Raw genomic sequence first — 27895 nt, forward strand, 5'->3', positions numbered from 1 at the left:
ATATATATATATATATATATATATATATATATATATATATATATATATATATATATATATATATATATATATATATATATATATAATTCACTGAAAGTCAAGTATTTTATTTATATACAGTATATATATATATATATATGAAATACTTGAGTTGGTGAATTTTAGCTGTAAATTTACTCCCCTCTTAACCACGCCCTTAACCGCGCCCCCAACCACGCTTCCCGCCCCACCCCGACCACGCCCCCCCCACCCCCCGGTATAGGAGGTCTCAAGGTAGGCACGTATAAAAGAGACACGCCTGTCTTTCTTTATATCCTATCGTAGTTACATTTTTTTTTATTTTTTTGCGTGCTTGAAAAGGACTTCCTGTATTGACGGAATGGACATCCTGGTTCTGGTGGGGTTTTGCCATCTGCTGGCACACAGAGTGGAAGGTAAACACAAATGTGGACACTGTACAATCTTTGTTTGTTATCTTAGTCGTGTTTGTTCACGGTGTATTTCTTTTGGATAGTATATGTATACATCTTTTTGCCCTATAAGAGCGGACAAACGTGGCAACTTTTACTGTTTTTTTTTCTTCTTGTAATTTGGAGAAACGTGTACACAGAATACTTGGTAATAGCAGTGATGGCCCATTGCTTCTTTTCACTGAGATAACAAAAGGTTTCTTTATTATTGGTCTAAATTGAGCTACATTACCAACTGAACAGAAGTCTCTTTCAGAAAGGCATATGCGTGTTGTACTTCATAAAATTGGCATATAAATTTATTTGGAATTGAAACACATCCTAAATACACACCAAAATATATTTAGATACTTTTCAAAATAAATGGGGCCATAAAACATTTCATTATTGGCTTTTATTTTAACAGAAAATCTTATGATACATTAAACATACTGTAAATATACTGTAAATGGCAGTGTATCAGCTATGCTGTCGTATTGAATATTACTATCCATCCATCCATTTTCTACTGCTTATTCCCTTCGGGGTCGCGGGGGGCGCTGGAGCCTATCTCAGCTACAATTGGGCGGAAGGCGGTGTACACCCTGGACAAGTCGCCCCCTCATCGCAGGGCCATGAATATTACTACTTAAAGGCCTACTGAAAGCCACTACTACCGACCACGCAGTCTGATAGTTTATATACCAATGATGAAATCTTAACATTGCAACACATGCCAATACGGCCGGGTTAACTTAAAAAGTGCAATTTTAAAATTTCCCGCCAAACTTCCGGTTGAAAAAGCCTTTGGAGGATGACGTATGCGCGTGACGTAGCCCGGGGAACAGAGGTATGCCTTCCCCCATTGAATACAATACAAAAAAGCTCTGTTTTCATTTCATAATTCCACAGTATTCTGGACATCTGTGTTGGTGAATCTTTTGCAATTTGTTTAATAAACAATGGAGGCTGCAAAGAAGAACGTTGTAGGTGGGATCGGTGTATTAGCGGCTGGCTGTAGCAACACAACAAGGACTACTTACTTGGATAGCAGACGCCTAGCCGATGCTAGCCGCGGCCACCGCACGGATGATCGGGTGAAGTCCTTCGTCGCGCCGTCCATCGCTGGAACGCAGGTGAGCACGGGTGTTGATGAGCAGAGCAGATGAGGGCTGGCTGGCGTAGGTGGAGCGCTAATGTTTTTATCATAGCTCTGTGAGGTCCGGTTGCTAAGTTGCTAAGTTAGCCTTAGCGTCGTTAGCAACAGCATTGTTAAGCTTTGCCAGGCTGAGATCTATTAACCGTGTAGTTTCAACATGTACATGGTTTAATAGTATTGTTGATCTTCTGTCTATCCTTCCAGTCAGGGATTTATTTATTTTGTTTCTATCTGCATTTGAGACAGATGCTATCACGTTAGCTCATGCTAAAGAGCTTCGTCGATGTATTGTCGTGGAGATAAAAGGCACTGTGAATGTCCATTTCGCGTTCTCGACTCTCATTTTCAAGAGGATGTAGTATCCGAGGTGGTTTAAAATACAAATCCGTGATCCATAATAGAAAAAGGAGAGAGTGTGGAATCCAATGAGCCAGCTTGTACCTAAGTTATGGTCAGAGCGAGAAAAAAAAAAGTATTTCACTGCATTCTAGTCCGTCACTCTAACGTTCCTCATCCACAAATCTTTCATCCTCGCTCAAATTAATGGGATAATCGTCGCTTTCTCGGTCCGAATAGCTCTAGCTGCGTTGAAAACAATAGGAAAATATGAGGGAGCGAACAACTGACGTCACGCTACTTCCGGTAGGGGCAAGGTTTTTTTTTATCAGAGACCAAAAGTTGCGAACTTTATCGACATTGTTCTATACTAAATCCTTTCAGCAAAAATATGGCAATATCGCAAAATGATCAAGTATGACACATAGAATGGATCTGCTATCCCCGTTTAAATGAAAACATTTCATTTCAGTAGGCCTTTAACCTCAAATAAAGTTATCTTGTGATGTTTGCACATGTGATGTTTGCGTATCAAATGAGGAGTGCATGTGTAGTCTGCTTAACTTGTTCCTGTTTTTCAACTGAGAGATAGATAGTACTTTATTGATTCCTTCAGGAGAGTTCCCTCAGGAAAATTTAAATTCAGTGGATTAAAAAATAACTAACTTGTCCTTGCATCTGTGTGAAACACAGGAATAAAAAAGAAAAAGAAAATGTAAAGACAAAAACGGCTCGCGACTCAGTCCCATTGTTTTATTCATACTTAGGATTTTTTTTACATACTTTTTATTATTTTTTTTTTTTATTTTTATTTTTTTTTTATGTCCTGCCCAGCTTCTAAGGCAAATCATATAGTAGATGTAGATGCCCATATCGGCTGTTCAGATTTACTTTACAAAAGAGAAGTGTAGGATACTACGGAGCCCCTAAAGGGACATGGGAATTATTTTTTTTTTAGACATGTATCTCGTGGCCACGAGATACTTTCTCGTGCGCACGAGAAACTTTCTCGTGGCCACGAGAAAGCATTGGATGCTGCTGATGGTTTGGTGTGTGTTAAAATGGCAGTTTAGGAGTTAATATGGCTGTATTTCCAATTAGGACTTTCCCCCATGTGTGTTGTGGCAAAATGTGAATGCTTGATTAGTAGGTGTGAGACAAACACTTTATCTTCCTGGTTATTGTAACGCTACGTGTTTGACATTATTTAAGACTTTATCATGCCCGGGAAAGGACAGTTTTCCTCTTCTGTGGCTGTGGGGGGTGTGCGTGGCTTGCGGACCTGCAGCGAAGCGGAGTGTGTCAGTTAGTCCCATGGTGATGTGATCAAACTTCTTTCTTGCTTGGAAGATACACACACAATTGTAACTGTTATTTCTTCCTGCAAATAATAAATATGTACAACGTGTTTGGATGTATTCATTTATGTAAAATTGTCATTAAATGTAATATTGCCTGACAAAAAGTGATTCGACGTACGTAATATTTTGATATTTACACATCGCATATTTACACACGCGCATCTGACTAGAATACCCTTATGTGCATTACATATATCAACATCAAGTACCTACTGTACTGTTTACTTGTTGAAATACCCTTTTTAGAACAAATATCTACCCATATAATTTATATGTGTATATATAATATATATATATATATATATATATATATATATATATATATATATATATATATATATATATATATATATATATATATATATATATATATATATATATATATATATATATATATATATATATATATATATATATATGTTATGTCAGACCTGTCAAGACTTGGTCTTTGGCGTGGTTTGCTCTCCCGTGGTGCAAAAGAATTGGAACGGACGTGGCGTGCAGGTAAAGACATATTTAATTATTACTTTAAACTCAAACAAAAGGTACAAACAAAAGGCGCTCACAGCGGAGGTAAAAAACTTGACTAGAAAACAAAAGGCGCGCACAATGGCGGAGAACTATGAACATTAAACAAACAAAAACTTACGTGACAAGAGATGAAACAAGAACTAACGAGACAAGGAACTGTGGACATGGCATGAATGGGTGATGTCGCCAGGACGAACAACAGAAACAGAAAAGCCTATATAGTGACATGATAAGTGAAAACAGGTGCGTGACTAACTGTGAACAGGTGCGTGACATGACAATGTGAAAACGTGAGACAGGTGTGTGTGAGTCCAAACGTGGAACAGGTGAAACTAATGGTTGCTATGGTGACAAACAAAACCAGGAAGTGAAACCAGGAACTAAGGAAGTGTCCAAAAAACAAAACAGCACATGGCCAAACAAAAACATGAACACAGACATGACAGAACCCCCCCCTTACGGACAGATCCCAGATGTCCAAAAACAAAAAACAGGATCAAGAGTCATGGGAGGGGGGGAGGGGGACATGGCGGTGGGTCGCCAGACCAGGTGTCCCCGAATCCACCGGGGCAGAGTCAGGTGGCGGCGGCGGGTAGACCGCCGCTGAACCTGACGAGGTGGGCGACCTGGGAATGGCCACATTCGTGGCAGACGAGGAGGTCGGCGCACCTGGCGTGGCGGACGCCCATGGAAAGGCCACATCCTTGGCCGACGAGGAGGTGGGCGCGTTGTCGTGGCAGGCGGCGAAGCTTGGCGTGGTGCGTCAGGCGGCGAAGCTTGGCGTGGTGCGTCAGGCGGCGAAGCTTGGCGTGGCGGGTCTTGACGAGGGTCTTGGTCTTGGCATGGGTCTTGGTCTTGGTCTTGGCGAGGGTCTGGGTCTTGGTCTTGGACTTGGTCTTGGCGTGGTTGGTCTTGGTCTTGGACTTGGCGTGGTTGGTCTTGGTCTTGGACTCGGCGTGGTTGGTCTTGGTCTTGGCGTAGTTGGTCTTGGACTTGGACTTGGCGTGGTTGGTCTTGGTCTTGGACTTGGCGAGGGTCTGGGTCTTGGTCTTGGACTTGGTCTTGGCTTTGGTCTTGGCGTGGGGCAGCCACGGGCGGCACTTGGCGGCGTGGGGCTGCGACGGGCGGCACTTGGCGGCGTGGGGCTGCGACGGGCGGCACTTGGCGGCGTGGGGCTGCGACGGGCAGCGCTTGGCGTGGAGCAGGTACTGGTGGCGCTTGGCGTGGAGCAGGTACTGGTGGCGCTTGGCGTGGAGCAGGTACTGGTGGCGCTTGGCGTGGAGCAGGTACTGGTGGCGCTTGGCGTGGAGCAGGTACTGGTGGCGCTTGGCGTGGAGCAGGTACTGGTGGCGCTTGGCGTGGAGCAGGTACTGGTGGCGCTTGGCGTGGAGCAGGTACTGGTGGCGCTTGGCGTGGAGCAGGTACTGGTGGCGCTTGGCGTGGAGCAGGTACTGGTGGCGCTTGGCGTGGAGCAGGTACTGGTGGCGCTTGGCGTGGAGCTGGGCGTGGAGCAGGTGGATCTTGGCATGGTCGAAAAACTGGTGGTGGCGGCCGTGCTGGTGGCTGTGGCTTGGCAGGTCGAAAGACAGGTGGTGGGGGTCGTGCTGGAGGCTGTGGCTTGGCGTGACGAAAGACTGGTGGTGGGGGTCGTGCTGGAGGCTGTGGCTTGGCGTGACGAAAGACTGGTGGTGGGGGTCGTGCTGGTGGCTGTGGCTTGGCCGGTCGAAAGACAGGTGGTGGGGGTCGTGCTGGAGGCTGTGGCTTGGCGTGACGATGCTGACCCACCCCACCTGAACAATTCCCAGCCCTAGCCCCCCCCTCAAGGAGCGGATCCCAGACGCGCTCCCCGCGGTCTGGAACCGTCTTTTGGGGTGGGCGGAGGGGGTTCAGGAGGAGGGCAGAATCCTCCCCTCTAAATTGTCCAAAAGGTCTTTCGTTCCCCCCCACCTGGGCTTTTGTGGGTGAAAAAAAAATTTCTGACTTGGGCGTGGCATGAGTCCTGGGGGGCGGGGCATGAAAATTGGGTGACTGTGATTGACAGGATCTGATTTCTAAAAACATGTCTTGGTAATGTTTAATCATGGATTTAGAGTCTTTGGTTGGATGTGGCTGACAAGAAAAAGAGTTCAGGGGAAAAAAATCCATGACGTCACCCACTGGCAGCGGCGTGACGTCGTCCTGGGGAAGCCGGGCTGGCTGCAGCTCGTTTCCGCCCGGAGGGGGAGGAGCTTGCGGGAACGATGCGTCCTTTCCAATGCTTGTGGAAGCCCTCCCTGACGTCCTTCGTTGGGAGCGGCGCTTCCGGGACTGCGGTGACGCAGCGCCATCCTCGGACCAAAGGGAGCTGATCGGCACCAGTTTGCCGGTCGGACCCCACATGAGATCCCTGCGCTCCATGGGGGAATGGCGGAGTGTCTCGGCTTCCATGGCGCGCAGGACCTCCCACGTTACCTCGTCAAAATTGTCCCATTTTTTTGCGGGAGAGCTCTCGTGCTGGCGACATCTGTCAAGACTTGGTCTTTGGCGTGGTTTGCTCTCCCGTGGTGCAAAAGAAATGGAACGGACGTGGCGTGCAGGTAAAGACATATTTAATTATTACTATAAACTCAAACAAAAGGTACAAACAAAAGGCGCTCACAGCGGAGGTAAAAAACTTGACTAGAAAAACAAAAGGCGCGCACAATGGCGGAGAACTATGAACATTAAACAAACAAAAACTTACGTGACAAGAGATGAAACAAGAACTAACGAGACAAGGAACTGTGGACATGGCATGAATGGGTGATGTCGCCAGGACGAACAACAGAAACAGAAAAGCCTATATAGTGACATGATAAGTGAAAACAGGTGCGTGACTAACTGTGAACAGGTGCGTGACATGACAATGTGAAAACGTGAGACAGGTGTGTGTGAGTCCAAACGTGGAACAGGTGAAACTAATGGTTGCTATGGTGACAAACAAAACCAGGAAGTGAAACCAGGAACTAAGGAAGTGTCCAAAAAACAAAACAGCACATGGCCAAACAAAAACATGAACACAGACATGACAAGACCCACTCGACATCCGTTGCTTTCGGTCTCCCCTAGAGGGGGGGGGGGTTACCCACATATGCGGTCCTCTCCAAGGTTTCTCATAGTCATTCACCGACGTCCCACTGGGGTGAGTTTTTCCTTGCCCGTATGTGGGCTCTGTACCGAGGATGTCGTTGTGGCTTGTACAGCCCTTTGAGACACTTGTGATTTAGGGCTATATAAATAAACATTGATTGATTGATATATATGTATATATATATATATATATGTATGTATGTATGTATGTATGTATGTGTATATATATATATGTATTTATGTATGTGTATATATATATATATATATATATATATATATATGTATGTATGTGTATCTATATATATATATATATATATATATATATATATATATATGTATGTATGTGTATCTATATATATATATATATATATATATATATATATATATATATATATATATGTATGTATGTTTATATATATATATATATATATATATATATATATATATATATATATGTGTGTGTGTGTATATATATATATATATATATATATATATATATATATATATATATATATATATATATATATATATATATATATATATATATATATACACATACATATTATGTATAAGCATGTATATATATACTCTACCGTTTAAAAGTTTGGGGTCACATTGAAATGTCCTTATTTTTTAAGGAAAAGCACTGTACTTTTCAATGAAGATAACTTTAAACTAGTCTTAACTTTAAAGAAATACACTCTATACATTGCTAATGTGGGAAATGACTATTCTAGCTGCAAATGTCTGGTTTTTGGTGCAATATCTACATAGGTGTATAGAGGCCCATTTCCAGCAACTATCACTCCAGTGTTCTAATGGTACAATGTGTTTGCTCATTGGCTCAGAAGGCTAATTGATGATTAGAAAACCCTTGTGCAATCATGTTCACACATCTGAAAACAGTTTAGCTCGTTACAGAAGCTACAAAACTGACCTTCCTTTGAGCAGATTGAGTTTCTGGAGCATCACATTTGTGGGGTCAATTAAACGCTCAAAATGGCCAGAAAAAGAGAACTTTCATCTGAAACTCGACAGTCTATTCTTGTTCTTAGAAATGAAGGCTATTCTACAAAATTGTTTGGGTGACCCCAAACTTTTGAACGGTAGTGTATATATATATTATATATTACTGTAACTTGTTCTTAAAAATAGTAGTTATTTTGTATGTCAAATTTAGTGTTTGTGTGTATATATGTATACTGTATATATGTATGTGTGTTTCTAGTATACATGTATATGTGTGTGTGTGCGTGTATATACTGTGTATATATATATATATATATATATATATATATATATATATATATATATACATACATATATATATATATATATATATATATATATATACATATATATATATATATATATATATATATATATATATATATATATATATATATATATATATATATATATATATTATATATACACATATAAATTATATGGGTAGATATTTGCTCTAAAAAGGGTATTTCAACAAGTAAACAGTACAGTAGGTACTTGATGTTGATATATGTAATGCACATAAGGGTATTCTAGTCAGATGCGCGTGTGTAAATATGCGATGTGTAAATATCAAAATATTACGTACGTCGAATCACTTTTTGTCAGGCAATATTACATTTAATGACAATTTTACATAAATGAATACATCCAAACACGTTGTACATATTTATTATTTGCAGGAAGAAATAACAGTTACAATTGTGTGTGTATCTTCCAAGCAAGAAAGAAGTTTGATCACATCACCATGGGACTAACTGACACACTCCGCTTCGCTGCAGGTCCGCAAGCCACGCCCACCCCCCACAGCCACAGAAGAGGAAAACTGTCCTTTCCGGGCATGATAAAGTCTTAAATAATGTCAAACACGTAGCGTTACAATAACCAGGAAGATAAAGTGTTTGTCTCACACCTACTAATCAAGCATTCACATTTTGCCACAACACACATGGGGGAAAGTCCTAATTGGAAATACAGCCATATTAACTCCTAAACTGCCATTTTAACACACACCAAACCATCAGCACACATCCAATGCTTTCTCGTGGCCACGAGAAACTTTTATAATAAAAAAAATAAATAAAATAATAATAATTTTTTTTTTTTTTTTTTATAAAAAGTTTCAAAAAAAATTCCCATGTCCCTTTAGGGGCTCCGTAGGATACTTATCTTGTTGCCTTATTTGTATTTGACTTTATTAAATGTATTTATATTATTATTTACGTCCCACTGGGAGGAGGCCCCGCGGCAGGCCAAGGACCAGATGGGGGGATTACATCTCCTCTCTGGCCTGGGAACGCTTCGGGATTCCCCAGGAGGAAGTCGCAAATGTTGCTCTGGAGAGGGAAGTCTGGGGGTCTTTGCTGGAGCTGCTGTCCCCGCGACCCGATTCCGGATAAGCGGTTGAAGATGGATGGATGGATGGATATTATTATTTGGTGCAGCCGGGCCGGAGCAGGAGGGGATAGAAAGAGGAAGAAAAAAAGGAAGACAGAGGGGGGAATTGTGGGGACAAGAGGGGGATTAGACAGAGAGACAAAAACAACAACAGCCAACACAACAACAACAGAGCAACATCAGCAAATACTACATGTACAAATATGATGGTAAAAGTAATAGCAAATAAGCAATTAGTGAAAATAAAAAATAATACAGAAATGACAATGAGCATTATTACATTAAAAATGAAGCAATATGAATACCAATAGAAATAGCACTACTGATAATAAACAATACCAATACTTTACCTTTATTATCAACAATACAATTGTTCAAATGCAACAATACATACACGTAATGATAGCTTGAGATACGAAACAATGCAGAAAAATGGAGGGGAAGAAAGAGAAGCAACCTACATTAACCTTATAGATTGTTATAGTAACAATAGGTTAAGCTTTGTCAGTGTGCCATGTGTTATACCCAGTTTACCCTAGGGCAACAACGTTAATATATGTTTGATGAAACGTGATTATGTGCATGAATGTATGTGTGCATATGTACTTGTATATGTACAGTATGTGTATATGTGTGCTTGTACAGTGAATGTATATGTACAGTATGTGTATATGTGTGTTTGTACAGTGAATGTATATGTACAGTATGTGTATATGTGTGCTTGTACAGTGAATGTATATGTACAGTATGTGTATATGTGTGTTTGTACAGTGAATGTATATGTACAGTATGTGTATATGTGTGTGTTTGTACGGTGAATGTATATGTACAGTATGTGTATATGTGTGCTCGTACAGTGAATGTATATGTACAGTATGTGTATATGTGTGTTTGTACAGTGAATGTATATGTATAGTATGTGTATGTGTGTGTTTGTACAGTGAATGTATATGTACAGTATGTGTATATGTGTGTTTGTACAGTGAATGTATATGTATAGTATGTGTATGTGTGTGTTTGTACAGTGAATGTATATATTACCATACTTTTTAACTCCCACCGGGTGCTGTAGGTCGCGACCCATCAGCGTTCCTGTTCTGTCACCCCGTACAATATATGTCTGCTATATATGACATTTCGTTGAACTTGTGCAATGACAATAAAGATCCTTCCTTCTTTATTTTCATCAGACTTTTGCGTGTACTACTGGCATCATGGGCCCCCAACATTCATGTTATGTGCTCTCCAACCTGTGTGCGATGGTTGTTCAACTAACAGCACACAACTATAATATGTAACACCTATTCTGCGAGATAGAATCGTAATAACGTATGCAATAACATATTGTGTCATTTCTCATTCTATTATTTTGTCAACCTTATTAAGGACAAGTGGTAGAAAATGGATTATTAATCTACTTGTTCATTTACTGTTAATATCTGCTCATTTTCTTTTTCAACATGTTCTATCTACACTTCTGTTAAAATGTAATAATCACTTATTCTTCTGTTGTTTGATACTTTACATTAGTTTCGGATGATACCACAAATTTAGGTATCGGTACTTTTTAGAGGCGGTATAGTATCGAATCTGATTCATTAGTATCGTCCCGTATAACCGTACAACCCTACTTTCTATTCTGTAAAATCTACACTCTGTGTAATGTGTGTGACATCAGTATTCTTGCTCAACAGACTATAAATACATACTTTACTCTCACTCACCACACACACTGAGTCAGTATGAGTTCGGGTGGCGTACGTCAGCTAGTCGGTGCTTGTTGGTATCATAACATCTTTTTCCACAGAAGAAGCCAGAGGCTTTAGTTTAGAAAAAATTATATATTTACACTGCAGCTACAACACAAACAAAATACATTATATATATTTAATTGCTGTTGAATAAAGTAATGATGGAATGTGACTATTAAATGTTTGTGCTAGGGTTGTACGGTATACCAGTATTAGTATAGTACCGCGATACTAATGAATCTAAAAAGTACCGGTCCGCCATCCCCCTCCGCGCCCTTATCGTCGTCACGTCGTTTCATTGCTGGTTTACGAGCAGAGGAGCATGTTCGGCAGCGCACAATCACGGAGTACTTACAAGCAGACACAGTGTGGAGACAGAAAAGGGAGAACGGACGCCTTTTGGCTTAAAAACAAAAGATAAAGGTGAAGTTATAAACACTGAAACACCCTCAAGAAGAGGTGCTTTAAGTCAAGCCCCGGTCGGCAGTGTTTTATCTACTTCTAAATCACTAATCCTCGCCTCCATGGCGACAAATAAAGTAAGTTTCTTAGAAGTATCATCCCTGCAGGACAAGGAATAGCTAAACATGCTTCACTATACAAACACCATTGGTGGATCTACACCTGTAATGATACCAAGTACAAGAGCGTATCTAGTCGATACTACTATGATTACGTCGGTATTTGTTGGCATCATAACATTTTATTTTGTTTTTTAAAAATTCATATTATGTTTATAAACTCAGGAAATATGTCCCTGGACACATGGGGACTTTGAATATGACCAATGTATGATCCTGTAACTACTTGGTATCGGATTGATACCCAAATTTGTGGTATCATCCAAAACTAATCTAAAGCATCCAAACAACAGAAGAATAATTGATTATTACATTTTAACAGAAGTGTAGATAGAACATGTTAAAAGAGAAAATAAGCAGATATTAACAGTAAATCAGAATCAGAATCAGAATAGTTTTATTGCCATTGTTTGAGAACAGGTTCACAAACTAGGAATTTTTCTTGGTGCAATCATGCAACATAAAACACATATAACACATATTTGGTAATAAAATGAGCTGTAACTGAGCTATCAGATAGACTTAGAAGGAATTCAAGGAATTCAAGGAGCTACTGTTAGGAGTTATTGTTCATTTGCCTGATAGCCGAGGGGAAAAAACTGTTCAGGTGGCGGGAGGTGTGGGTCTGGATGGACCGTAGTCTCCTGCCTGAGGGGAGAGGGGAGAATAGTTTGTGTCCAGGGTGAGAAGAGTCAGCTGTGATCCGACCCACACGCCTCCTGGTCCTGGAGGAGAACAAGTCCTGGAGGGATGGGAGCTTGCAGCCAATCACCTTCTCAGCAGCATGTACAATGCGCTGCAGTCTATGCTTATCCTGGACTGTGGCGCCGGGGAACCACACTGTGATGGAGGAGGTCAGGATGGACTCTATGATGGCTGAGTAAAACTGCACCAGCATCTCGGTCGGCACCTTAAGTTTCCTCAGCTGCCGCAGGAAGTACATCCTCTGCTGGGCCTTCTTGATGAGGGAGCTGATGGTCGGCTCCCACTTGAGGTCCTGGGTGATGGTGGTGCCCAAGAAACGGAAGGAGTCCACAATGGGGACGGGGGTGGAAGAGTCAATCCTGAGTGAGGGGGGATGGTGAGGCTGTGACTTTCCTGAAGTCCATGATCATCTCCACTGTTTTCTGGGCGTTCAGCTCCAGGTTGTTGAGGCTGCACCAGGACGTCAGCCGGTCCACCTCTCTCCTGTAGGCGGACTCATCGCCATTCGAGATGAGCCCGATGAGGGTGGTGTCATCCGCAAACTTGAGCAGTTTTACGGATTGGTGACTGGAGGTGCAGCAGTTTGTATACAGGGAGAAGAGCCAGGGTGAGAGTACACAGCCCTGAGGAGTACCAGTGTTCGTGGTTCGACTGTCCGAGACAATCTTCCCCAGCCGCACATGCTGTCTTCGGTCTGTCAGGAAGTCATTGATCCAACTGCAGAGGGAGTCGGGCACGCTGAGCTGGTAGAGCTTGCCTCGTAGCAGTCCAGGGAGGATGGTGTTGAAGGCAGAGCTGAAGTCCACAAACAGATCTTAGCGTAGGTTCCTGGGGAGTCCAGATGCTCCAGGATGAAGTGGAGGGCCAGGTTCACTGCATCATCCACAGACCTGTTGGCTCTGTAGGCGAACTGCAGTGGGTCCAGGAGGGGGGCGGTGATGTCCTTGAGGTGGGGCAGGACCAAGCGCTCAAAGGACTTCATGACCACAGACGTCAGCGCGACCGGCCTGTAGTCATTTAGTCCTGTGATCCGTGCTTTCTTGGGGACAGGGACAATGGTGGAGGTCTTAAAGCAGGACGGCACGCGGCATAGCTCCAGAGAGGTGTTAAAAATGTCAGTGAAGACAGGAGCCAGCTGGTCCGCACAGTGTCAGAGAGTGGAGGGGAGACACCATCCGGGGCCTTCCGCGTATTCAGCTTCAAGAACTGCCGGCGTACATCCTCTTCTTTGATGAAGAGGGCCTCTACAGTCCTATGATGTTTTTGGAGTCCTTTAACTCCTTTAATGAAGTGCTGGCATTGGTGGGGAGGGTGATGGTGGGGGGAGCAGGGCTTTGATGAGCTGAAGGCCGTTCATGACGACAGTAATGTGTGTAGATGAATAATTTATTTTTTACCACTTGTCCTTAATAATTTTGACAAAATAATAGAATAGAAAATGACACAATATGTTACTGCATATGTCAGCAGACTAATTAGTTGCCTTTGTTTGTTTACTTACTACTAAAAGATGTCATGTCTTTGTGATCATGTTTTGTTTTAGTTATGTCCTGTTTGGTTTTGGGACACTTTTAGTTCCAGTTATGTCCTGTTTGGTTTTTGGACACTTTTAGTTCCTGTTTTTTCACTCCCTTGTTTTGTTTCCATGACGACCATTAGTTTCACCAGTCATGTGTTCGGACTCACGCACCTGGTGTTAATCATGTCTGTATTATTTAAGCTTGCAGTTGCCAGGCAGTCGGCCTGGCGACATTACTTCTGTTACCTCTACTGCTCATACCTGTTCATAGATTTATGCTCCGCTCATGCCACAGTAAGTGTTGTTTATTTCATGTCCATAGTTTTGCCCAAGTGCTAGTTTTTGTTTTCTTAGTCAAGTTTGTGTCTCACTCTTGTTTTTAAGTAAGAATTAAATCATGTATCTACCTTCATCCGATGTCCAGTCCAGTTGTTTTGCATCTCGGGAAAGCAATCCGCGCAGTAATTTGCGCCGCCAAAGTCCACGTCGTGACAAAAGACAAGTTGTCTAGTATGTTCACTACTTTATTTGAGGACAAACTTGGAATAAGAAACACATGTTTAATGTACTATAAGATTTTTTGTAAAAAGAAAGCCAATAATGCCATTTTTTGTGGTGCCCTTTATATAGAAAAGTATCGAGAAGTATCAAAATAATTTTAGTACCAGTACCCGTACCAAATCATTTGTATCGGGACAACACTAGTTTGTGCACACTAGACCCGGCTGCAGAAAAACATTTCAGGGAGTGCATTCATTTTTTTCAAGGGGGCACCTATCAAAAATTGAGTTTGAGTTTGAGTTTATTTCGAACATGCAAGCATACAACATGATACATCACAATTTCCAGTTTCTCTTTTCAACATGTTCGAAAAGGAGTAGGAAGAAGCAGAGCTTATTTAATCCTACCCCTTTTCTTTACATAACAGTTGCTAAAACTTTTTGTTCACTTCCTGTTCACAATTTATTCACAATAAACTCCATAAGTAATCACAATAAAAATAAATAAATAATAGTAAGAATTTAATAATAATAATTGGTGAAGTAAGTCATATTTCATATGATGAGATAAGTAAGATTACTTTAAGAATGAATGCATGGATGGATGAAATAAATTGAGAATGTTTATCATGGTTCTTCTTCTTTGTACTTTGTAAACACTTTAAGTTTGAAGAGTTTCTTGAAGTGGATCATATTAGTACATTGTTTGATTGCTTTGCTTAATCCAATCCATAATTTATTTCCACATACTGATATACTGAAGGTCTTAAGTGTTGTATGTGCAAACAAATGTTTTAAATTACATTTTTCTCTAAGATTATATTTCTCCTCTTTTGTTGAGAAGAATTGTTGTATATTCTTGGGTAGCAGGTTATAGTTTGCTTTGTGCATAATTGTAGCTGTTTGCAAATTCACTATGTCGTGGAATTTCATTATTTTTGATTCAATAAATAAAGGGTTTCGTATGTTCTCTATATCCAACATTATGTATTATTTTAACTGATCTTTTTTGTAACACCGTTAATGAATGAAGTGTACTTTTGTAATTATTTCCCCATATTTCTACACAGTAGCTCAGATATGGTAACACTAGCGAGCAGTAGAGAATATGAAGAGATTTTTGGTCTAGAACATGTTTTGCTTTATTCATTATTGACGTGTTTCTTGCTACTTTATGTTGTATATTTTTTACGTGAGATTTCCAGTTCAATTTATCATCAATCATTATACCTAGAAATTTGGTTTCATTTACTCTTTCTATTTCTATTCCGTCTATTTGTATTTGTGTTTGACTTTCTCTTCTACTGTTACCAAATAGCATTATTTTAGTTTTACTAAGATTCAACGATAGTCTGTTTTTGTCGAACCATCTTTTTAATTTGTTAATTTCTTCTGTTATTATTTGTATTATCTCCTGTGTGTTCTCTCCTGAACAAAACGCTGTTGTATCATCCGCAAATAATACTAACTTTAAATCTTTTGTAACTTTACAAATGTCATTTATATAGAGATTGAATAATTTAGGTCCTAGTATTGATCCCTGAGGTACACCACAGGATATATTTAGCGTTGTAGACATGTGTTCGCCTAGCTTCACGTATTGTTTCCTGTTTGTTAGATAACTTCTTATCCAGTTTAAGACTAACCCTCTGATGCCATATCGTTCTAGTTTTTTGATTAAAATATTGTGATTAATTGTGTCAAATGCTTTAGTTAGATCCATAAAAACCGCTGCTGCACATTTTTTGCTATCTATTGCATTGGTAATTTCTTCTGTAATTTCAATTAAAGCCATTGAAGTTGAAACATTAGCTCTGTATCCATATTGGTTCTCTTCGAGTATTCTATTTTTATTTATGAAACTCTCTAATCTGTTATTGAACAGTTTTTCAATGATTTTAGAAAATTGTGGAAGTAAAGAAACAGGTCTATAATTTGTAAATTGATGTTTGTCTCCAGTCTTATAAATTAGTGCAACTTTAGCTATTTTCATTTTGTTTGGAAATGTACCTGTTTGAAATGATAGGTTACTAATATACATGAATGGTCCTGAGATCTCTTCAATAACCTTTTTTATCGTTTCCATATCAATTCCGTTACAATCAGTTGAAGTCTTAGATTTACATTTTTTCACGATTGTAACTATTTCCTCCTGTGTCACATTACTGAGGAACATGGAGTTGGGATTTCGCTCTATGGTATCATTATAGTCCTCAATTGGAACTGGGTCTGGAATACTTTCTTCCAATTTTGGTCCAATATTTACAAAATAATTATTGAAGCTTTCAACTACCTCCTTTATGTTGTCATTTTTTTTATTTCCGTCTAAGAAGTATTGAGGGTAGTCCCTCTTAGTTCCATTTTTAATAATGCTATTGAGGATGCCCCATGTTGCTCTCATATTATTTTTGTTCCTGTCCAATAATTCACTGTAATATTATTTTCTACATGATCGTTGTATGTATGTTAACTTGTTTTTATACTTTTTGTACTTAATTTCTGCCTCTATAGTTCTTTGTGCTATACATTTTCTATATAGTGTATTCTTCTTCTTACAAGCATGTTTTAATCCTTTTGTCATCCATGGTTGATTATTCTTTCTCTGCTTATTACTGAGTTGTATCCATGGACAATGTTTGTCATAAAGTATTATGAACTTGTTTAAGAAATGTTCATATGCTTCATCAACCTCTTTTTCATTGTCCACATTGTCCCAATCTTGCTTTTGTAACTCACTTTTGAAGGCAGTCATCCTCTTCTCTGTGCATAGTCTACGACAGGGGTCACCAACCTTTTTGAAACCAAGAGCTACTTCTTGGGTACTGATTAATGCGAAGGGCTACCAGTTTGATACACACTTAAATAAATTGCCAGAAATAGCCAATTTGCTCAATTTACCTTTAACTCTATTATTATTAATAATTAATGATATTTACACTTAATTGAACGGTTTAAAAGAGAAGAAAACACGAAAAAAATGACAATTAAGTTTTGAAACATAGTTTATCTTCGATTTCGACTCTTTAAAATTCAAAATTCAACCGAAAAAAGAAGAGAAAAACTAGCTAATTCGAATCTTTTTGAAGAAATTAAAAAAATAATTTATGGAACATCATTAGTAATTTTTCCTGATTAAGATTAATTTTACAATTTTGATGACATGTTTTAAATAGGTTAAAATCCAATCTACACTTTGTTAGAATATACAACAAATTGGACCAAGCTATATTTCTAACAAAGACAAATAATTATTTCTTCTAGATTTTCCAGAACAAAAATTTTAAAAAAAATTCAAAAGACTTTGAAAGAAGATTTAAATTTTATTCTACAGATTTTCTAGATTTGCCAGAATATTTTTTTTGAATTTTACTCATAATAAGTTTGAAGAAATATTTCACAAATATTCTTCGTCGAAAAGACAGAAGCTAAAATGAAAAATTAAATTAAAATTTGTTTATTATTCTTTACAATAAAAACAATTAATTTACTTGAACATTGATTTAAATTGTCAGGAAAGAAGAGGAAGGAATTTAAAAGGTAAAAAGGTATATGTGTTTAAAAATCCTAAAATCATTTTTAAGGTTGTATTTTTTCTTTAAAATTATAAGAAGCAAAGTAAAAAAATTAATGAATTTATTTAAACAAGTGAAGACCAAGTCTTTAAAATATTTTCTTGGATTTTCAAATTCTATTTACGTTTTGTCTCTCTTAGAATTAAAAATGTCGTCGAGCAAAGCGAGACCAGCTTGCTGGTAAATAAATAAAATTTAAAAAATAGAGGCAGCTCACTGGTAAGTGCTGCTATTTGAGCTATTTTTTAGAACAGGCCAGCGGGCTACTCATCTGGTCCTTACGGGCTACCTGGTGCCCGCGGGCACCGCGTTGGTGACCCCTGGTCTACGAAATGTCCTTTTGTCTTCCATATTCTTCTTGTAGTTTCCATCATATATTGTAAAAACTGGCAGATGATCACTAACGTCGGTTATAAGTAGACCACTTGTAGTGTTATTATCAAAATCATTGGTAAAAATATTATCAATAAGCGTGGCACAGTGTCCTGTGATTCTGCTTGGCTTTGTGATTTTAGGATATAAACTGATGCTGTACATTGTATCAATGAAGTCATCAATAGACTTTTGCTTGTTAGGGTTCAATAAGTCAATATTAAAGTCACCACATAAGAAAATGGTTTCCTGAAGCTGCACTGCTGGTACTTTGTCTGTCCACAACTGATAACTGTGTGTAAGACAAACACTTATACTTGTGGTTATTGTAACGATATGTGTTTAAAATTATTTAAGCCTTTTTCGTGTCCAAAGAAAGGAAAGATGGCCATTTCTATTGAGGTCGTAAAGGACTGTTATTGATTCGACAATTTCTTGTTTAAAAGCTACATACAATGATAACTGTTCTTTGTTAATGGACACGTTTTTGAATGTGTTCCTTAAATCAATGCATTCTTGCTTGCCAAAATAATATTTTGACATTGACTCATCTCATCTGTGCATAAACTACTACATTACCCTTAGGAGATGCACATATGAGTGTCACTATCAGAATATTATTTTGAATCACTAAGATGTCATTTAGGGTAGATTTCAGCTTCTTACAGTACAGCAGTAGTTCTCAACCTTTTTTCAGTGATGTACCCCCTGTGAATTTTTTTGTAATTCAAGTACCCCCTAATCAGAGCAAAGCATTTTTGGTTGAAAACAAGAGATAAAGAAGTAAAATACAGCACTATGTCATCAGTTTCTGATTTATTAAATTGTATAACAGTGCAAAATATTGCTCATTTGTTGTGGTCTTTCTTGAACTATTTGGAAAAAAAGATATAAAAATAACTAAAAACTTGTTGAAAAATAAACAAGTGATTCAATTATAAATAAAGATTTCTACGCATAGAAGTAATCATCAACTTAAAGTGCCCTCTTTGGGGATTGTAATAGAGATCCATCTGGATTCATGAACTTAATTCTAAACATTTCTTCACAAAAAAAGAAATCTTTAACATCAATATTTATGGAACATGTTCACAAAAAATCTTGCTGTCAACACTGAATATTGCATTGTTGCATTTCTTTACACAGTTCTTTTTGACAGACATTTAAAAAAAATCTCACGTACCCCTTGGCATACCTTCAAGTACCCCCAGGGGTACGCGTACCCCCATTTGAGAACCACTGCAGTTCAGTATGTACTTTATTATCATGTATGTGACTCTCTGAGGGTCATCTAGTAATTTGTGTCAATATCAAAGTATATTGAATCACTTTTTGGCACTCAAGAAAACATTGATTACTCAATCATCATCAATCAAAGTGTATTTATATAGCAATCAAAGTGTAATTATATAGCCCTTAATCGCAAGTGTCTCAAAGGGCTGCACAAGGCGCAACGACATCCTCTTCTCAGATCCCACATCAGGGCAAGAAAAAACTCAACCCAATGGGATACAATGAAAAACCTAAATTTTCAGGTAATTGTGTTATCGTCTTAGTCAACATGCCTTTGTTTTGATTCAAATATCGTCCTATTTATTCCTGCTCTGATGTAAAAAATAAAAAAAAATTAACCAAAAAAAAAGTTTCCAGCCCAGGGTGGGCACGGCTGACTCTGGGCAGGTTACGGGACTGGTGCACGCTGGCACAGTTACGCACAAATGGCTGTGAGAAAGGAGGTGATCGCGCTGCAAAGACAGACGATACAGGTCTGTACAGTGCGTGAAATTTACTTGCATTTGCGACTAAAAATAGATTGTGCGCCAATAATTTTTTTTTAGCAGATATTAACCCTTTCATTCCCATTTTGCTCCTAAAATAAATCCATAAAAAGTGGATCAAATAGAGCAGGGGTGTCAAACTCATTTTAGATCGGGGGCCACATGGAGAAACATCTACTCCCGAGTGGGCCGGGAGTAGGCGCGATAACGGCGCGATAACTTAAAAATAAAGACAACTTCAGATTGTTTTCTTTGTTTAAAAATAGAACAAGCATAATGTACAAATCATAATGATGGTTTTTTTTTTTTTTTTTAGACTTACATTTTGCGGTTATTTATACTTTTATGAATAAATTATGTGATAATGTTCATCAGTCAACTCATTGGTGTTCATTTTCAATATCAAGATAAAAAAATAATATCAAAATCAAATTACAGGATGTTATTTATGTAGTTTGCTAAGTTTTCTCGACTGGTACACTAACATCATGTGGTTTATTCTGGCAACAACTTGCCAGAAGTCAGATGTGCGCTGCTATTCAAACAGAAATCAATGCGCGGAAGAAATCCAGGAAATTATTATGTGGAAGCTCTCTTCCAGTGAGTCCTCCTGACCACCAAGCATTTCCAGGCGAGCCCGTTTCATTGTTATAAGACAGTGTTTATTCTTCCAACAAGTCTCTTTGTGCTTTTACAGCAGTCGTCTTTTTGTCAATGTTCCTCGTGCTCTCACTCTCCCCAGCTCCAACCACGTCTCTCCTCCCGGTTGCTGCTTATACAGAGCGACAGGTGATTAGATAATATGGCCCAGGTGGGCCATCTACGCACCTGTCGCTGACTTCGAGGCCGGTCCTGGCACACCCTGTTTCGCTGCAGGCCCGCAGGCCACGCCCCCCTCCACAGATTACAATTCTCTAAATACTGATATTGATCATACTATATATTGTTATGAATGTCTCTGTTACTATATTATATACAGACTTGCAGTGTGTATATAAAACATTGCTGGAGGGTTTTGAAATTGTTTTAGAGGGCTTTGAAGGCTACTACAGTGACTCCCATTAGCCGCATCTTTTAAGCATTCTTTTATCTTTATATTCTTTAAAAAAAAGAAAAAAGACGTGTGTCTTCTTGTCTCTCTTAATGATTGTGAATGATAGGCAAAATTCAAAACAAAAGCGCAGGTTCCCTTTAATGTTTTTGTAAAATATTCTAACTTGTTTCTTTCTGGTGTGTTTTTTAAGGGTATGCCAAGAGGACCACATTCGTGAAGCAGGGAACGGATGTGCTCTTCGAAGTGAACAAAGCAGTTGAATTGACAAAGGAACACGACGAATTAAGATGGATGTTCAATATTAGTAACTCCATATTGAGATTTGAAGAAGGAAGTATCAAAACATATGACGCCTACGTGACAAAAATTCATATTCGAGGGAATTTTTCGTTCCTTTTAAAAAATGTTCAACTGTCTGACAGTGGACATTACGCTGCAGTGCTGGAAGGTGGTGAAGTTAAGGCAGAGTACGACGTTCAAGTGGAAGGTTTGTAACTTTGAAAAAAATAGTAAATGTTGATGCAAAATGTTCTCTGCCACTCAAACCCCAAAACACCTGATTGACAGCTCCAGTGTCATCCGTCCAGCTCATGGTGACGTCGATGTCCGCCATTAACGACCTGTGTAACATCAGTGTGAATTGCACAGAAGGCCGCGAGTCCATCGAAAGCACTTTCGATTGCGAGCGTGACAACTGCATCGAGGCGGCAGGGCCCTCTTCGCACAACACAACCTCCGCTGTGCATCTCCAGGTCTTCTTCTCCGATGTCTCCATCGTCTGCAATAACAGCAACAACTCGAGCTGGGCCATGACAGCAGTGGAGGTTCGTGACGTGTGCACTCAAAGTAGAGGTGAGTCTAATAAAGCACAACACATTTTTCTATCCCCAAATTCCACACAAAAAGACATTTAGTAGGTGTTGGGATATACTTCTAGAACAGTCTTCTTTTGATTAGACCAATATGTACATTCCCACAAAGTAGGGGTGCTATTTAGGCATTAATTATAATTATAAGCTGTCAGGTTCAAACACTGATGACATCTATTAAACAAGACAAGAAGCAAGGGATTAAACAGAGACATAATTAAATTTAGCTCAATTGAGGAGAAACGTCTGGACTGTACTCTTTGCACAGTTCCACCACGCTCTGACGAAAGATTGTACGCCTCCGCTTTTATTTGGACTTTCCCTGATTACATGGCAACAGCTGTGTCGTGAACAGCCATCGCCTTTGTTACAAAACAGTTCAAAGAAAAGGTCGTAAAACAGTTGATTGGGCCGGTCCTGCTTCCTCTCCACTTTGTAGATCTGGGGTCAAGACAAAATCTTTCTGTGGATTACAATACATGAAAGAAACAGAACACCTTCATGTTGCTTCCCATCCTACACAGTGGAGTTTTACAAGCCTTCTTCTTGGTAGGATCAAAGACAGCTTTTGTCTTCTCGCCGGGAACTCATGGCAACACAAAGTTTTGTGATAACTTAGATACAATTATTCTAACATACGCATTTTAGGTCGATTTAGTACTTTATACCACAGGTGTCAAAGTTCTTTTCATTTTATTTAGCCCTGGAAAGCCTGGAAATAATATGTATCAATAAAGTATTGTAACTTTTCTGACTAAATGTATTCTTTCTTTCTATTTTGGGAAAAAAAATTTTTACTCCATATAATTGCAAATGATGTTAACTTAAATATTGTATAATTATGCAAAAAATATATTATCAAACATTCAAACCATTTAAAAAAAAAAAAAGAAATAAATACTAATAATAATGATTTCCAAGCATCAAATTGTGCAATGTAAAAGTAGCAATAGATTTCATGGTCAAATTGTGAAATTGACTGTGGTTTTTACATCATTTTTCTCTAAATGACAAAAACTGTACTTTTTTTTATTGTAATGAACTGTGGTGCCGTTTTGGCATTTACAGTAATACACCGAAAAATCTACAGTTGTTGATTTGCGGTAAAAAAAAACAAAAAAACTGGCAGCTCAGGTGCCAAAATTTTACTGTAAAATTGCAATTTTTTTTTTATTTACAGTAAAAAAAACAATTTTTTTACAGTAAAATTCTGCCAACTGAGCTGCCTTTTTTTTTTTTTTTTTTTTTACCATAAAAACAGCAGTACTGTTTTTCCATTTACAGTAATATACACTACATTTTGAAGGGGAAATTATTGCAATTTATCATATTTTTTTTTACATTTTAGTTTTTAAAAATTCTATTAGTTAAAATGCATAAAACAATTGTGTAATAATAGTATTCACAGGGTTTCTCTTTAATGGAAACTGTTGTCGTTGCTCTTAAATTGTTTTCCTCCTTTATGTGAGAACCGAAGATTCATTGCTGTTGTAATGACAGCTAGTAGACATTACCACCATTGTTTAGCATAGCATCGAGAAGCTGGTTCACATTTCCTCCAATTGTAAACAGCTTCCTCTGGGGCTTAGATTCTGTGCCAGAAACCTTAAAAGGTGCGGAACGTTTGGACGACATCTTAACATGTAAGATGATCAGTGTGAGAAATAACCATACTTGCCAACCCTCCCGATTTTTCCGGGAGACTCCCGAATTTCAGTGCCTCTCCCGAAAATCTCCCGGGACAACCATTCTCCTGAATTTCTCCCGATTCTCACCCGGTCAACAACATTGAGGGCGTGCCGTGATGGCACTGCCTTTAGCGTCCTCAACAACCTGTCGTCGCGTCCGCTGCATCTCCATACAAACAGCGTGCCGGCACAGTCACATGTTGTATGCGGCTTTTGCAGACACACGTAAGTGACTGCAAGACATACTTGATCAACAGTCATACAGGTCACACTGACGGTGGACGTATAAACAACTTTAACACTGTTGCAAATATGCGCCACACTGTGAACCCACACCCAAGAATGACAAACACATTTCAGGAGAACATCCGCACTGTAACACAACATAAACACAACAAATACCCAGAATCCCCTTGTCTCTCATAAGGATTGTGATTGATAAGCAAAATTCCCCCCAAAAAGTGCAGTACCCCTTAAGGGGCCTCAGACCAAATTATACAACCAAAGATCGCTGTCAAATCATTTTACTGACATGTTGAAAAGTTCTGTTATGTTGTACGACCTTAAACCAAAAATGTCTAATTGTTTGTTTTCTAAGCCACAGCACCTTACAAAAGCCCATACTGGATCTGGATACTTCTCGGTGTTATTGGTGGACTAGGAGGACTTGGCTGTGTTTTTTACAAGTTTATTACTTCAAGAAGTAAGTATACCTCATGTTAACTAACCCTCATCCTCATCAAAGAAATACTGACTGCTGTAACCTAATGTAAAGCCGGCGAGACATTTTACCATTCTGTCATCTCAGGCTTGTAATAAAGTTTTGTCCCTGGTCGCTAGAAATTTTACCATAAGACCAAAGATCAACGGCTGACCTAAAATTACTCAATGAACCACTGAGGATCCAATTCAAATGCACAACACCAGTCCCTACACAGTTTCGGGCTTGACTTATGTGGTCACCAGGGGGCACACGTTCTGAATATGTGGACGAAAGCTGCGGAAGGATACCACAATAATTCTTCCAGGAGTGCATGAAGGCATGGCAGAGAAATCTGGGAATGTGCGTTATACTCAAACTTGTAGTTTGGATTTTTTCAATGAACTCCTAGAAATCAAGCTGGGACTTTCAGCCTTAAAACCTTTATGGAAAGCCTGACGAGGCGTATTTGTCACAATGGAAACAGCTGTTGATACATTTTACAGTTTCAATTATTTTGAATTAAAGCCCCATTTAGGAACTTTCAGTTTTGGTTGATTTTGGTGGTGCCAGTGGACCAAAGCGGTAGTGTTTTGCCTGAAGTAAGACCACATTTCCCATGAGGACTAGCGCATACAATGTCAAACTGATGTGATTATACCACAATGATTCAGGATTTATGTATTTCCACTGTAGGAACCATGTTTTACTCAAACTTTATATTTGCGGTTTGGGTAACACTTTAGTATGGGGAACATATTTCACCATTGATTAGTTGCTTATAGAGATGTCCGATAATGGCTTTTTTTTTTACCGATATCCGATATTCCGATATTGTCTAACTCTTAATTACCGATACCGATATCAACCGATACCGATATATACAGTCGTGGTCCGTGCATACAAATGTTTTCAATTAGATTTTCCTCTAAGGTTATATTTCTCCTCTTTAGTGGAGAAGAATTGTTGTACATTCTTGGGTAGCAGGTTATAGTTTGCTTTGTACATAATTTTAGCTGTTTGCAATTTTACCAAATCATCTAGCTTTAATATTTTTGACTCAATAAATAAAGTGTTTGTATGTTCTCTACATCCAACATTATGTATCAGTCTAATTGATCTTTTTTGTAACACGGTTAACGAATAGCACACATTTGTAGTTATTTCCCCATATTTCTTTCCCATATACACTACCGTTCAAAAGTTTGGGGTCACCCAAACAATTTTGTGGAATAGCCTTCATTTCTAAGAACAAGAATAGACTGTCGAGTTTCAGATGAAAGTTCTCTTTTTCTGGACATTTTGAGCGTTTAATTGACCCCACAAATGTGATGCTCCAGAAACTCAATCTGCTCAAAGGAAGGTCAGTTTTGTAGCTTCTGTAACGAGCTAAACTGTTTTCAGTTGTGTGAACATGATTGCACAAGGGTTTTCTAATCATCAACTAGCCTTCTGAGCCAATGAGCAAACACATTGTACCATTAGAACACTGGAGTGATAGTTGCTGGAAATGGGCCTCTATACACCTATGTAGATATTGCACCAAAAAGCAGACATTTGCAGCTAGAATAGTCATTTACCATATTAGCAATGTATAGAGTGTATTTCTTTAAAGTTAAGACTAGTTTAAAGTTATCTCCATTGAAAAGTACAGTGCTTTTCCTTCAAAAATAAGGACATTTCAATGTGACCCCAAACTTTTGAACGGTAGTGTAATTCACTTCACACTTCACTTCACTTTTAAAAGGGAGAAAAAAAAGGTCTAAATTAGGTCTGTAAAATAAAATTTATTAACATTTTTCACCAAAGAATCACCCTTACATGTTATGTAGACCACAATAAAATATTTGAAATGTGATGTAAATGTATCATTTGAACCCTTTAATGCAACACACACCTTTGTAAATTCTGTTGTTCCCTTCCTTCCACACTCCATCACAAATGTCTTCCATATGTTCCACTTGGTCTGTGGTACAAATGAGTGAGTTCCTATGGGTAACGCTCTGCATATTCCCTGTGAAATATGTGTGACTTTAGTTTAGCTGATGTGAAAACTCTTAAACAAAGCACAATCCAAGTACTCCTAGCGCTGTTACCCTTTACCACAATCATGGTTCCAATCACCATAACTCTCAATGTATCTCTTACACGAACCCTACCTGCAATCCTAAACAGTTAAGCATCCTATGCCTTTGCAAGATGACCGCTGCCTTGCAGGTACACCTTTAAATTACACTGAACACTGTAATGATTTCTGCAAATACCCCACAGATCGAATGGACCCCGTATCGACCGAATATGCAGACTTGCGCGTAAGTGCTCTATTTCTCTCCACTTGACGAAAGGTTACATAAAAATTGTGGGAAAAGTCCCAATGTGTTAAACAAATGTCTTTAATTTGTTTTCAGGAAAGAAACCATGAAACTATTCCGAATGCTAATCACCTCAATGATAGTGGCCTGGGTCTTTCTGCAAAAGGCACATATGCCCTGGTAGGATTTCCAACGGCTCCGCCGGAACCCCCTACGGCTGACAACACCTCCCCAAAGTCTATCTATGCTCAAGTCATGAAAGTAATCTGCAGTGGCGTGCGGTGAGGTTAATGTCTGGTGAGGCACGACTGCATCATCACAGTCAGATTTACAAACATATGAACCTGCAGTGCAGGTGTACCTAATGTTGTGTCCCTGCGGTCGTTCGCGGCTCCTGCAGCGCGACTCGCGAGCATTGTTGTTTTTGCACTTTTTGGCTTCTTGTTAAGTGACTTTTTTTGGGTGGATTCGGTCTTGCACGTGGAGGGTTTGGGTGTGGGCTTTGGTTGGTGTGGCGCTCCCGTCGGGCGGTGCATTCTGCGGCGGGGTGCATTAGCCGGCACCAGGAGGCGGGGTTATGAGACGAGCCTCACACAGTGTGTCTCCGCAGCAGTTTTATGAATGCTCAGCACTAAAAATATGTTACACACATACAGTTGTTGACAAAATACACTGCACATTATATACCTCAGCTAACTAAACTATGGAAATGTATAATATAATTCATATAGCAATACGGTCTCACTGCACAGCAGACCAGCAGTTAGCCGAGTCGCAATCCATGGTGAGGCACAAATCAGTGACGTGCCTCAACTGGCTGCTGATCACCGCACCGTCTCTTCTCAGTATTTGAACGGCAAATGTGAAAATAAAAATAAAAATAATCTAAAACTGGTGAAGTTAAATGGAAAATAACTTTAGTGCAGCCGGGCCGGAGCAGGAGGGGATAGAAAGAGAAAAAAAGGAAGACAGAGGGGGGAATTGTGGGGACAAGAGGGGGATTAGACAGAGAGACAAAAACAACAACAGCAAACACAACAACAGAGCAACATCAGCAAATACTACTTGTACAAATATGATGGTAAAAGTAATAGCAAATAAGCAGTTAGTGAAAATAAAAAATAATACAGAAATGACAATGAGC

The 27895-nt window shown here is 39.1% G+C and overlaps 1 protein-coding gene across 4 annotated transcripts; it reads left to right on the plus strand.

Annotated features, from left to right (window-relative positions):
- The first annotated feature begins 253 nt into the window (after positions 1–253).
- Positions 254–27692, plus strand: LOC133631103 (uncharacterized). 4 transcript variants are annotated; one of them, XM_062023150.1, is made up of 7 exons: positions 254–273; positions 361–434; positions 21373–21669; positions 21750–22034; positions 24338–24442; positions 26711–26751; positions 26848–27692. In XM_062023150.1, the coding sequence occupies exons 2-7, from the start codon at positions 380–382 to the stop codon at positions 27034–27036; spliced, it is 972 nt and encodes a 323-aa protein (XP_061879134.1). In that variant the 5' UTR covers positions 254–273; positions 361–379; the 3' UTR covers positions 27037–27692. The 4 variants fall into 4 exon arrangements, with proteins under 4 accessions (XP_061879134.1, XP_061879133.1, XP_061879131.1 ...); XM_062023149.1 differs by lacking the exon at positions 254–273 and having other exon boundaries at positions 321–434; XM_062023147.1 differs by lacking the exons at positions 254–273; positions 361–434 and adding an exon at positions 5812–6412 and having other exon boundaries at positions 24344–24442.
- Positions 27693–27895: the final 203 nt, after the last annotated feature.

Source organism: Entelurus aequoreus, linkage group LG16, assembly GCF_033978785.1.
Source record: "Entelurus aequoreus isolate RoL-2023_Sb linkage group LG16, RoL_Eaeq_v1.1, whole genome shotgun sequence".
NCBI classification, from domain to species: Eukaryota; Metazoa; Chordata; class Actinopteri; order Syngnathiformes; family Syngnathidae; genus Entelurus; species Entelurus aequoreus.

Coding starts and splice junctions, on each gene's coding strand:
- LOC133631103 (XM_062023146.1), top strand. CDS start 5,980: ATGACGTCACCCACTGGCAGCGGCGTGACGTCGTCCTGGGGAAGCCGG. Junction 21,670..21,749: donor GTACGACGTTCAAGTGGAAG/GTTTGTAACTTT, acceptor CCTGATTGACAG/CTCCAGTGTCATCCGTCCAG. Junction 26,752..26,847: donor CCGAATATGCAGACTTGCGC/GTAAGTGCTCTA, acceptor ATTTGTTTTCAG/GAAAGAAACCATGAAACTAT.